Raw genomic sequence first — 13,626 nt, 5'->3', positions numbered from 1 at the left:
ATCAGAAGTCCTCTGTTCCAAGGAGAGGTATCGCAGCCTCATCAATCTTTCTACGTAATGCAAGTCCATTATCACTGGCATTTGTCTAATACATTTCTACTGTACCCTCTGCAGCCAGTCGAACATAACTCTGCTAATGAGGAGTGATGCTGTGCAGAGAGATTTTAGGGAGCTTGTAAAGAGATTTTAAAAAGCACTGTAATCGGGTATTGAAAATCACCATGGTGAGGGCTGGAATGTCTTAGATTCCTCAAAAGATAAGACATGCTGTGGGAGAGGCATCCAGGCTCATCCTCCTTTGTAAGACAAGACGTAGAAAATGCCAAAGTAGGTTATGCTGAAAATTGTAACAGACCAGTTAGGTCGGATCTTGAGAATGATTCCCAGTTTTGGCCGCCATGTTGAAGGCGAATGTGATATGCGAGGGACGATCGTGAGGGGATTTACGAAGATGTACGCAGCAAATATTTTTTTAAAGGCAACTTTTTAAGATCGGGGCAGCTGAGGGGGGAGGCTAAGGTGTATAAAGTTGAGGGATCTAGAGTGAATATTAAGACATTTCCAAGCAGGGATACCAATGATTGGAGTCATAGAGTTAACGTATTTGGTAAAAGGCCATGAGGTAAAATGGGTGAAGCGGGTTGTGGACGGCAGAGGAGAATAAATTTTACCCAGAATATGACGTGAACCTAGAATTTGCTTCTTGCAAGGTTTGAAAAGTAGGAACCCTGATTGTAGATCAAAAAGATACTTGACCATGTGCTTGAAACGCTGTCGCTTACTTGGTTGAGAACCAAGAGGTTGAGATGGCAGGACCCCTTTCAGCTGCTAGGTTTCTCCTGGGCCAAATGGCCACTGCCTTTGTTGCAAGGTTCTGTGCCCAAAAGTGATTCGTTTTTTCTCTCGGGTGAGTCAACCTTTTTTACAATTCAAGAAAACTAAATTCCACTTGAATTGAGTGGTTCCATCATAATGGGATTCTCCCTGTAGAGATGGAAAGGTTTGTCCTATATAACCATATAACCATATAACAACTACAGCACGGAAACAGGCCCGTTCGGCCCTACCAGTCCACGCCGACCACTCTCTCTGACCTAGTCTCATCTACCTGCTCTCAGACCATGACCCTCTAATCCCCTCTTATCCATATACCTATCCAATTTACTCTTAAATAATAAAATCGAGCCTGCCTCCACCACTTCCACCGGAAGCCCATTCCATACAGCCACCACCCTCTGAGTAAAGAAGTTACCCCTCATGTTACCCCTAAACTTTTGTCCCTCAATTCTGAAGCTATGTCCCCTTGTTGTACGTCCTGTCAGTAAGCAGCGAAGTGGAGACAGTATGTTTGTCTTTTCAGGATCGCATCATTGATGCTGGACCCAAGGGGAATTTCTCGAGGTTCATGAATCACAGTTGCAATCCAAATTGTGAGACCCAGAAGTGGACGGTGATGGGTGACACGCGCGTCGGACTCTTTGCACTCTGCGATGTGCGAGCAGGTGGGTCGGCAGGAACCAGGGCTCTGTTGGAAATGGACAATGGACTTGGCATCATTCAAACTAGACGTTGATTCCGAAGTCCATTCTTGTATTAGAGGCACAGTTTTTTGGCCTAACTCATCCATGCCGACCAACATGTCCTATTTAAGCTAGTCCCATTTTAGCCCATATCCCTCTAAACCTTTCCTATGTACATTCACCGATCAGCCTAAACATTATGACCACTGATAGGTGAAGTGAATAACATTGATTATCTTGTTACAATGGCACCTGTCAAGGGGTGGGATATATTAGGCAGCAAGTGAACAGTCAGTTCTTGAAGTTAATGTGTTGGATGCAGGAGAAGTGGGCAGGAGTAAAGACCTGAGCGACTTTGACAAGGGACAAATTGTTATGGCCAGACGACTGGGTCAGAGCATCTCTGAAACAGCAAGGCTTGTGGGGTGTTCCTAGTCAGCAGTAGTGAGTACCTACTACTGGTACACCCCTTCATGGCAATGGTATTCAGACCAGGTACACCCCTTCATGGCAATGGTATTCCCTGATGGCAGTGGCCTCTTTCAGCAGGATAATGCACCCTGCCACACTGCACACATTGTTCGGGAATGGTTTGAGGAACATGATGAAGTGTTCACGGTGTTGCCCTGGCCTCCAAATTCTCCAGATCTCAATCCGATTGAGCATCTGTGGGATGTGCTGGATCGACAAGTCCGATCCACGGCGGCTCCACCTCGCAACCTACACGACCTGAAGGATCTGCTGCTAATGTTTTGGTGCCAATACAGATAGAACCGGACACCTTCAGGGGTCTTGTAGAGTCCATGCCTTGGCAGATCGATGCTGTTTTGGCGGCACACGGAGGACCAACAGCATATTAGGCAGGGGGTCATAATGTTTTGGCTGATCGGTGTATCTGTCCAAGTGTCTTTTAAATGCAGTTATAGTACCTGCCTCAACTAGTCCTCTGGCAGCTCAATCCATACGCCCACCGCCCCCTAAAAATGTTGCCCCTCGGCTTCTTATTAAATCTTTCCCTACTCATCTTACACCTACGTCCTCTAGTCCTTAATACCCCTATTCTGGGTAAAAGACTGTGCATTCAGCTTGTCTATTCCCAACATGATATTATACATGGCTATAAAATCACCTGTGCACAAAGGAATGAAATTCCAGCCTGCCCAACCTCTCCATATAGCTCAGGCCCTTGAGGCAGCATCTCTGGAGAAAAGAAATAGGTAACGTTTTGGGTCGAGACCCTTCATCAGACTGAGAGGACTGAGACTAAGACTCAGTCTGATGAAGGGCCTCGACCACAAACGTCACCTATCCATGTTCTCCAGAGACGCTGCCTGACCCTCTGAGTTACTCCAGCACTTTGTGCCTTCATAGTGAAAGTAGCAGCCGTGTTCTTAAGCAGCAATGGCATCTAAATACTGCGGGAAGGCTGTTTTGAAACATCAGCTTTTTTCCAAGACAGCCTGCCAATTTCCAAAGTAATTTTGAACTGGTTCCCTAGTTCTCAAAATAAATCGCGTGATAACCAATTAGACCCTCGTAATACAAATAGTGTTTCCTAATTTGTCGATTGCATTATCTCCAATTGTGGAAACATGTGATAACACAACTACTTGTATATCATTCACTAGTAACATTGCTTTCTTTTAATTCGATTTAAAAAATATGTATTTTCCAAACACAAAACTTGTGCTTCAATGCTAGTAGGTGTTGCATAGTTAATTTTACTCAATCCTCCATGATGTTCTGACATTACTCTTGCGTTTTGTAAAGAAGTGTTGGGTAAAACAGTTGCAGGAGCTTGTTACTACTTGTTTCCGTTGGGTTCTGTTCTTCCCAGCCCCTCCCCGTCACCCAATTCAACTCTCCCTTCTAATTATGAGTTGAAAAAGTTAAACAGTGTCCACCAACGGGGCAGTAATTGGAGATGGATACTTGTATTTCAGGATATTACTCAAAAAACAGGTTCTAGATGTCAACTATTCAAGCTCGGCATTTCAGTTTGATGCCTCCCAGCCTCCAAGTGGATTGCCACCTCAGAACAGTTCTGGCTGCTTGTGGAGTAAACCCTATTTGTTTGCATTTAGGTTCTGAACTCACCTTCAATTATAATTTGGATTGCTTGGGCAATGGAAAGACAGTGTGTAAATGTGGAGCTCCAAACTGCAGTGGATATCTCGGTGTACGTCCAAAGGTGAGTGCCTGGCTCGGCTTTCCCTTACATAGCATGCAATTTATTCCAGTAATGAAACCTAGAGTAAAAGACCATCGACAATAGAAAATGCCATACGTCAGGTTGGCTGCTCTCAAATCCAGTCCCGGGTGATGATGCAGGATGAACTCCAGAGTCACATCCAGTGAGCGGCTCAAAGAATATCACAACTTCATAACAGTCTTGCATTATTAAATAGAACATAGAACAATATGTTTGGGAGCAGGCCCTTCCACCCACAATATCTGTCCTGAACATGAAGCCAACTTAAACTAATCTCCTCTGCCTGCACTTGATCCGTATCCCTCCATTGCCTGCACATCCATGTGCCTATCTAAACGTCTCTGAAATACCACTGTCTCCACCACCATCCCTGGCAACACATTACATCTGCGTTTTAAAAAAATTGTACAGTTGTAAGTTTTTAATACAAATTAATGGCAAGAAAATGTGCTATTAGTTATGCGAAGATTTTTAGCTCTGATTATTTTCATTGGTGCAGAGTTTCTCTGCTGGAATGTACCACAGATGAAACTGTCATAGTAGATCATGGAACCTTTTCTTTAATTAAGCCTCCCAGTTTTTGTAACAAATCATCTATTGTTCTTCTGAGCAGTAGTGGAAGTGGGGAAAGGATAGGTGGTGAACATGTGGATCCACAAACCCATCCTCATCGGGACGGTGGTGGAGGGAGTCAACGCCTTCAAGTTCCTGGGCGTGCATATCTCCGAAGTTCTGCCCTGGGCCAGGCGTCTGGATGCAATCATACGGAAAGCCCATCAACGCCTCTACTTCCTTAGAGGATTGAGGTGATTTGGTCTGTCGACGAGTCGTCTTGAACGTCTACAGGTGGAGAGCTCATTGACTGGTTGCATCACAGCCTGGTTCGGCGACCAGAACACTCAGGAACGAAGAAGATTACAAAAAAGTGGTGAACACGGGTACTGACCTCTCCACCATTGATAGCATCTACTGGAGTCGCTGCCTCAAAAAGGCAGCCAGCATCATCAACAGCCACATACCATCTTAGCCACACACTCATTTCACTCCTACCATTGTGAGGAAGGTACAGGAGCCTGAAAACTGTAAGGTTCAGGAGCAGATTCTTCCCAACACCCATCAGGCTATTCAACACTACAAACTCCAAGGATATCACCCAAGGCCAAACTGGCCATCCGCGACTCACGGAGCCAGGTGGAAGAGGGCTCTGCCCGAGCCGGCTGCCTGCCCCTTTTCCGGGGTTATATCCGCGCCCGGGTGGTGTTGGAGAGGGACCGCGCGCTGTCCACGGGCACCCTGGAGGATTTCCGGGACCGCTGGGCACCGCGGGGGATTGGATGTATCCTGGATGGGGATTGTAATATAATTGTATAATAGTTTCAATTGGTATATTTGTTTGTATATTGTTCTGGTGGTGGGTTCTGTTTTGGTTTTATTGTATTGTATATATTATTTTAATATTTGAATAAATATTTTTGATTTAAAAAAAAAGATATCACCCAAGAAGGCCACATGGGGTGTTTTGTGCAAAGATAGGTACAAACACTGCAGCGTATGAGACTATTGAATGTATACACGCTGAAAATGTATGAAGAGTTTTTGCACAGTTTTTGGTTTTGAATATTTTTTCGACTGAATAAAGTTTATTTTTGAAATAAAAAATAATGCGTAGCAGGAAATTTTCTGTGAAACCTTTTGTGTTGACATTTTCCCCATGCGTTTATCAGACTGCTGCTGCAACGGCAAATGAAGAAAAGGCAAAGAATGCAAAGAAAAAGATGAAGAAACGCAAAACCAAGATGGATGTCAGAAAAATGCACGAGGACTATTGTTTCCGTTGCTGTGACGGAGGCGAATTGGTGATGTGTGATAAGAAGGATTGCCCCAAAGCATATCATCTCTCCTGCCTTAACCTGAACAAACCTCCATTTGGTAAGCACCATGTGCATAGTCTGCATGTTTCTCAATAACATAGTGTTCACCTGTTTCATTGTAACTATATTGTAAAAAACAGCACAGAAATAAGTCGTTCAGCCCACAATATCTGTGTCAAACATGATGCCAGGACGAACACTTATCTGCCTGTACATAATCCATAACCCTCCATATCCAAGTGCCTATCCAAAAACCCCTCAAATGCCCCGATCATATTTGTCTCCACCACCAGTGGAGAAATAGTCAGTGCCTTCCAGCCACCCTCCAGTCTCTGTGTACAAATAACTTTGCCCCTCTTGCCTCAATGCTATAGTATTTGATATCTCCCCCTGGGAATAAGGCTCTGACTGTCTACCCTCTCATAATTCCCTCTCATAATCTTGTATACCTGTCCTCAACCTTCTGCGTTCCAGAGAAATCATCACAGATGCTCTGTGCCTTTTTGGAGTTATTGAATACTCTTCTGGTATTGAAGGAAGCCTTTTGACCCGTCGAGACTATTCCATCTCTCGGAGTGCTCAATCGAACCCCCCACATCACTCCCTGTGAACTGTTCTCTCACACTTGTGTATCAGCTCCTCCATGATTCTCCCGCCTACTCACCTACACCAGGGGCACTTTACAGCGGCCCGTTAACCTACCCACCTGCACGTCTTGTGGACCTGGCAGGAAAGCGGAGCTTTCAAGCGAAACGCACACCCTCATAGGGGGGAAAAAAAAGCACATTTGGTGTTCAGAATTCTTCTTTCGTGTCAATCTTCTATATTTCAAATGTTACATCACTGTCGTCATCCATCCTGAAAAGGGTGCGAGCTTCCGGCGGCAATCAGTGGGAGCCATCACTTGTACAGCAGACGATGGGGGTAGCAGAATTAGCTCAGGGCTCTTCCAGTCCCGCCATGTGGATGCTTCTGCTATGAGTCTGACCTGCTGAGTTCCTCCAGCAGTTTGTTTATTCCTATTGTACTGGTTCGTTGTACCTCCCAATTCCATAATAACAGACTAGCGGAATCATCGGTAACAATGCCTGTATCTTCCACACACAATCGTTATCCAAGAAGGTCATGCTGCTGATGTTAATCAGAGGTTGTGTGAAGGATTGCTTGGATGTCGCCTGAGATCATTATGTGTAGGACCTCTGGGATGAGCATTGCCTGGGGTTGGATGTGTGGAGGAACAAAGCTCAGCTCAGTGCATGGTGATGGCCGGGGGGGAAGATGACTGGGACAAGCCTGGAGCCAGGATGTGTGGGCTGGAGGTGACACTGACCCTAGAACCCTGGAAGCCCATTATACTTGAAGTTTTTAAAGGGAGAAATAGTGGCGAAAAGATGAAGTGCTTGCTTGTGGAGCTGCTGCCTCAACGAGCCAGCGACGGAGGTATGATCCTGACCTCGGCTGCTGTCTATGTGGAGTTTGCATGTTCTCCCTGTGACTGAGTGGGTTTTAGATTACTTGGCCTCTGTAAATTGCCCCGAGTGAGTGGGGAATGTATGAGACAGTGGGATAACATAGAACTAGTGTGAGCAGGCACGGACTCTGGGCCAAAGGGCCGGTTTCCATGTGGTATCTCTAAACTGAACTAAATGATGTTTCTTTCTGTCTTTAATCCTTTGCTGTGATCTCAGGGAAATGGGAATGCCCTTGGCACAACTGTGACATCTGTGGCTCAGTGTCCACCTGCTTCTGCGACTTCTGCCCAAACTCCTACTGCCGGGAGCACCAGAAGGGAGCCCTGACCACCTCGGCACTGGACGGCCGCCCCTGCTGCTCCGAGCACGACCCCAGCTGCCCGGCGGAATTTATCTTGTCTTCCTCTGTCAGACTTCAGAACAACTCGGCGGCAGAGGACACCGGCGAGGAGACCAACGAATGAGGCACCTTCTGTACGGAGACATGGAGGACTGAAATACTGAGCAGGGCCATCTTTAGTGTTCAACTATGAAAGGCTCTGAGGACTGTAAATCATGAGGTGGAGAACTCGGAGGTATTGAGGGAGTAAGTAAAGATGACCAAAAGATTGTTTTGATGTTATTTTGGTTTAGTTACTATTTTGGACACGTTCATGTGACAAAGCTGGTATTTACTCTTCACGAATTACTGTCACAATTGGGAAATAGTGTTCTAAATTGTCTTTTTTTTTCTAAATTGCAAGTTGTATTGTTGTACTTGTGTCAGATATTTGATGTCGGATGGAACCTCGCCTGTCCCACTAAAACCAAAATCTAAGGATAATGTTATGTAGCTTGTTTAAATAATGTTTAAATTAATCACAGCCAGGTTTGGGGGGCGTGTCAGGAAGGGTACGAGGACGAGGAGGTTCACTGGGGTCGTGATGGGAAAAGAGGTGGTCGCTCTCTCTTCCACCCTCCCCCCCCCCCCCCCCCCCCCACTCTAAAATGGACGTGGATTTTGTACAGCACTTATAGTTAGTTTTAAAGATCTTTGCAGTGGGCCAGAATCTGCTGGGTACAGTCGGGGAAAATTAGAATCCTTGTAAGATAAACCACCAGGAGAACAGGCTGTGAGCCTCAGCGTATTTGTTAGGGCAAGGATGAAAAGAGAAAGGGGTTTTAATCCCTGGATGGGCAGCAGCTACTGATGCGGTGATTTACGTGAGGTTCAGACAAGGCAAACCTTTAGTTCTGGGCCTTTCATGTGGAAAACACCTCCAGAATTTGCTCCTGGTTCTTGTAATATTTACAGTTGTATTTCCTCCACCTGTATAAGTGAGTATTCTAATTCGAGTTTTGCTTTTTGAAGTTCATATTATGTGTTATTGGCACTACCATTATGGCTACAGTTTGACAGACGTGATTTTATTATTTTTATACATTTATATGTAAAAAGCAAAATTATGAAAGAAAAATATCATGTTTTTTTTAAAAACTGAAACTTAAAATGCCATCTTTGTTCTTAAAAGAATGAGTGTTTTATGAACAAATAAAATGCTCAACTAATTGAAAGTATGCCTAGAATCATAGAATCATTGTCATGCAGGAAGATGCCATCATGTCTGTGCAGCCCTTAAAGAGCTGTCTGTCTTATTATTGCATCACCCCTTCCAAACAGGCCATTCATAATCAGTTATCCTTTTCTCCCTTTATCTCTCTCCTGCATCAACCTATCCATAATTTTTGAACAATTTCATTAAATCTCAATCTCTGTGAATCTATGATTCTATTAAGTACTTCTGTATATAATGTGCATTTAAATATGTCTGTATATCTAAAATAACCTTCTCGTTCTGAGACTAGAACTGGTAGAATAAACGTGATTTTTGTTTTTCAGCATTATTCACATGTTATATTTAATAGCAAGAAAACCCCCTCCTCATCCATTGCATCCAAACTTTGCAGAGTTCAGGGTATCCATTCACAAAACATCTCTCCGTTAAACTGCCGCCTTTATCCAGTGGCTTGTTTGTAAATTCTCCACCTTCCAGCCAACTTTGCTTTTCTCCATTGAGGACATCTCCCGCTGGTTGTTGAGTCACTGTGGTGCTGTGACTGATGGACACCGCCTGCTTTAGGTGACACGCTTCTAAAATGGCCAGCAACAACAAAGAAATGGCAGTTGTTGATAATCTTTTCACAAAAATATTTGATCTCCATCTTCCAGGTCTGAGCTTTTTGTGCTCGGATAAAAACCTACATTGAAAATGTGGAGACGAGCAGACAGAAAAGGAAGTTATTATCTTGATCAGGTTCCAAACAGGCCAGCACTTAGCAGTTTTCCCCTTAAAGCTGCTTGGAATCCATATTGCTGGCATCCTTGCCAGTTGATTCTCAATCTGTAACTCCCCCGTCTGTCTCTCTCTGCATCTGTCTCTCTCTGCGTCTGTCTCTCTCTGCGTCTGTCTCTCTCTGCGTCTGTCTCTCTCTGAGTCTGTCTCTCTCTGCATCTGTCTGTCTCTCTCCCTCCCTCCCTCCCTCCCTCCCTCCCTCCACCCCCTCCCTCCCTCCCTCCACCCCCTCCCCCTCTCCCTCCCTCCCTCTCTCTCCCCCTCTCCCTCCCCCCCCATCTCCGTGCCCGTCTCCACCTGGCTCTCTCCCTGTCTCTGTCTGTCTCTCTCCCTGTCTCTGTCTAGTGTTTTCCAAATATCTGTGCTCACCCCTCCCCTTCCCCTCTTCAAGCTTTGTGGAAGACAGCATTAAATGTATTTCTTAGAATAAGCTGAAGGAAGGAACACCTCCGTGTTGTTATTGGATTGTACAGCTCTGATTCTTTGGATAGACATGCTCCCAAGTTTGATCAGTTGCTCAGTCCTGATCCACAGATGCTTTGGCATTGCAGTCTAGAGATAACTGATCCATCATACATCCAGTAGCAGCATAGAAAACTCTCCTCCCCTGCCCTGTTCTCATCTCTGAAAGACCAGTTAATTTAAGGTCGAGTCACGCTGGATGAGTGTTGTTGTTGTTGTTGTTGTTGTTATTATTATTGGGAAATCTTTTACCTGAAAGGAACTTGGTCACAGGCGACTCCAATCTCTCAAGTTTCTCAGCATCCAGTTGAAAATCAAATGGAAACAACCCTTGTATCAGGATAGCCCAGTGACTTGATCAGAAGTCCAGAGAAACAGCTCCAGACCTTGGTCTTTAAATAAATTCTGCCAGATCCATTGAGTGGTTTCCTACCACTGACTCCCCCCCCCCCCCTCATAATTACACAATTTAGACCCATGTCTGTCTCCCTCTCCTCTCCTCTCTTCTCCCCCCCCCCCCCCCCCCACCTACCTCCCCAACAACTGGCTTTCAGCACTGAACTAAGCACTGTCTTATATGTACCTCTGTTTAAACATGTTATCTTGTTAATTGTAACGTTGGATACACTACATGATCGATACTGTTGTGCAATGCACCACTGTTCCGCCGAGGGTACTCGCATGTCTGCCTGGAAGGTGATTTTCTTTATTATTGCCCCCATTTGGGGGCAGTGTTTTTGTTTAAATGTAATTTTGTAAGTTAATGAGTGCCTATGTGCATTAACACATTCAAAACTAAGACTTTGCCAACAAATGTATGTGGCAGGTTGTACAGCAGTTTTAAAAGAGTCTTTGTAGGAAGGAACTGCAGATGCTGGTTTACATGGAAGATGGACACAAAATACTGGAGTAACTCAGCGGGACAGGCAGCATCTCTGGGGAGAAGGAATGTGTGAAATTTCAGGTCGAGACTCTTCTTCAGGCACCGTTTAAATATCGTCCGAAGAAGGATCTCGACCCAAAAGGGCACCCATTCCTTCTCTCCAGAGATGCTGCCTGTCCCATTGAGTTTCTCCAGCATTTTGTGTCTACAGGGTATGCAGTCTCTTGTGTTCAGCAAATTTCCTGGGCAGAAACTTGGGTTGGTGGTAGAGTAGGTCAAGGAGATGCTGAATGGCCTACGGACAAAAATGAGCCATAAAGGTGTAGGCGGAGAAGCATTCTCAACTCCCCGTTCCCTCCGAATCCCTTCCTACTTCTTGTCCGGCAGAATCCCCAGCAGATACCATGAACAAAACGCATTTTGCATTCCGAGGGGGGACGATGTAAAGACTTTCTTCTTTCACATCTGCCGCGCAGATATTCAGAAGCCCCGTCCACTCTCTCAGGTAGACGTAAGGGATCCCACAGCACTGCTATGAAGAACAACGGAGTCCTACACTCTGGCAATTAGTTAGCTCTCGCTCAACATGACGTTGCTGCCTAGGGGAGCTTGGTGTGCACGCATTGACTGACACCCTTCCTTTTGCCAAAAAAGTAGCTTCAAACAAACAAAGTACTTCAATGATTATAAAGTCCTTTAGGACTTCCTGGAAAACCATTAATTTGAAACCTAATCTTCAGTGCTTTGGCATGAGGAGATGCCGCTGCAATGGATTGTTTAACTTTTTTTTAAAAGAGTTTAAAAATTTCCTCCCTTTCCTAAAACGTCACTTAAGTGTGTTGCCATACGTGACCATGGTTGGATTGTATGTCGTGTGACACTAACTCTCTTTCTTTGACTGTTGTTGACTGGTCTGGTTTTATCTGTCATTATAGGATGTAAGAGTTTCCATGCAAACGTTTCGATCCTGTTTCCCTCGTGCCCAACTTTGGAAGAGGGGCATTTCCAAGAATGTTTACTATTTTAATTGTGAATGGCTGGTATCATATGTGCTGGCAAAATCAGAGAGATGTTTTATAACATGTGTTGTCCTTAATAAATTAAAGTATATTGAAAAAACTGTGCAAAGGATTACAAATGGCTTGTGAAATGTATTTATACTGAATAAGTGTTGAATAAGTGTTATCAAAAGAAGTGTGAGGGTCGGATAGGTAGTTTGTAGAATATTGACCAGTATAGCACAGGGGCAGGCCCTTCGGCCCACAATGCAGAGTTAAACTAATCTCTGCCTGCACGTGATCCAAAACCCTCCATTCCCTGCGTATCCATGTGCCGATGCAAAAGCTTCTTCAACGCCACTATTGTAACTGCCTCCACCACCACCACACCCAGCAGTGTTTACCAAACACAGTATGGGGGTTGATATTAAAAATATGCTTTTGATAATAAAAAATAAGCTGAAATAAGCTTCAGCTCCTGGATAGGAAATATCTTTTGCCTCGTGGTGAAACTTTAGTCAGGTGTGAGTGGATCATTTTCCTCCAAATTACATGAGAGGAGCAAACACTACTTGCAAGCAGACCCCAAGGTGCCTTCAGCATAGGCAGGTTCTCGACACTCTTAACATTGGTTATTTAATATTTTGTATATTCCTATGACGCAGAAGCTGCCATTTGATCCATCAAGTGTCTGCCAATTCCCAGAGCAATCCATCCTTTCTATTCACAGATATTTCCAGATGGCCATTCCCTCTCACCTCCTCCAACTCCACCTGGATTCACCCACCACCCTCCTACGTTACAGCAGCCTGTTAACCACCCACCTGCACGTCCTTGAGATGTGGGGGGAAACCCGAGCCCCTAGGGGAAACCCAAAGGATCAAAAACAGAGGGTGCCAATTGCACACAGGTAGCACCAGAGGCCAGGATGGACCCTGTGTAGCTGGAGATGTGGGGTGCCAGCATTGCTTGTCCATCCACTTTGCTGACAGGAAACAAACCCGGGTTTAGTTTAGAGATACAGCGCGGAAACAGACCCTTTGGGGCCCACCGAATCCACGCCGACCAGCGATCACCCATACACTACTTCTATCCAACACATTAGGGACAATTTACAGAAGCCAATTAACAATAGACAATAGGTGCAGGATGAGGCCATTCGGCCCTTTGAGCCAGCACCGCCATTCAATGTGATCATGGCTGATCATTCTCAATCAGTACCCCGTTCCTGCCTTTTCCCCATACCCCCCTGACTCCGCAATCCTTAAGAGCTCTATCCAGCTCTCTCTTGAATGCCCAAAGAAGCTCACAATGCTCCAAATGCGGTCTGATCAGTACATTAAAGCCACAGCATTACATCCCTATTTTTATATTCTAGTCCTCTCAAAATAAATGTCAACATTGCATTTGCCTTTCTTAGTAACAATTCAACTTGCAAATGAATGCTTTGGGAATCTTGCACCAGCATTCCCAAGTCCCTTTCCACCTCTGCTTTCTGAATCCTCTCCCCAGTTAGAAAATAGTCTACTTCCGAGTTCATTTCTTGGGGCATGTGGCACAAGTGCAGGAATGGGCCAATGTTAGCACCCGGGTAAGATCAACTGTTGTTAGGAAAAAAACTGCAGATGCTGGTTTAAATCGAAGGTAGACACAAAACGCTGGAGTAATTCAGCGGTCAGGCAGCATCCCAGGAGAGAAGGAATGGGTGACGTTTCGGGTTGAGACCCTTCTTCAGACTGTTTTCCCTGTCTCGAGAGAGAGGCAAGTTTGGAAAATTTAGAATTAATTAAGTAGCTGTATTTAAAATTCCTCTGCAACCATGGTAGGATTTGAAGTAGAGACTCTGGATCAAGAGTGTGTGTAGGAAGGAACTGC

At 45.0% G+C, this 13,626-nt stretch overlaps 1 protein-coding gene across 5 annotated transcripts in view; it reads left to right on the top strand.

Annotated features, from left to right (window-relative positions):
• Positions 1-10,377, top strand: part of nsd3 (nuclear receptor binding SET domain protein 3) — an 89,152-nt gene extending 78,775 nt beyond the window's left edge. For all 5 annotated transcript variants that reach the window (XM_078429082.1, XM_078429081.1, XM_078429079.1 and 2 more), the window contains 4 exons: positions 1,361-1,502; positions 3,605-3,711; positions 5,457-5,661; positions 7,292-10,377. In XM_078429082.1, the coding sequence (XP_078285208.1) occupies positions 1,361-1,502; positions 3,605-3,711; positions 5,457-5,661; positions 7,292-7,539 (702 nt within the window). In that variant the 3' untranslated portion in view covers positions 7,540-10,377. The remainder of the gene's footprint in view (positions 1-1,360; positions 1,503-3,604; positions 3,712-5,456; positions 5,662-7,291) is intronic.
• Positions 10,378-13,626: the final 3,249 nt, after the last annotated feature.

Source organism: Rhinoraja longicauda, chromosome 36, assembly GCF_053455715.1.
Source record: "Rhinoraja longicauda isolate Sanriku21f chromosome 36, sRhiLon1.1, whole genome shotgun sequence".
Classification (NCBI taxonomy): Eukaryota; Metazoa; Chordata; class Chondrichthyes; order Rajiformes; family Arhynchobatidae; genus Rhinoraja; species Rhinoraja longicauda.
This window is presented reverse-complemented; position numbering and strand designations above follow the sequence as displayed.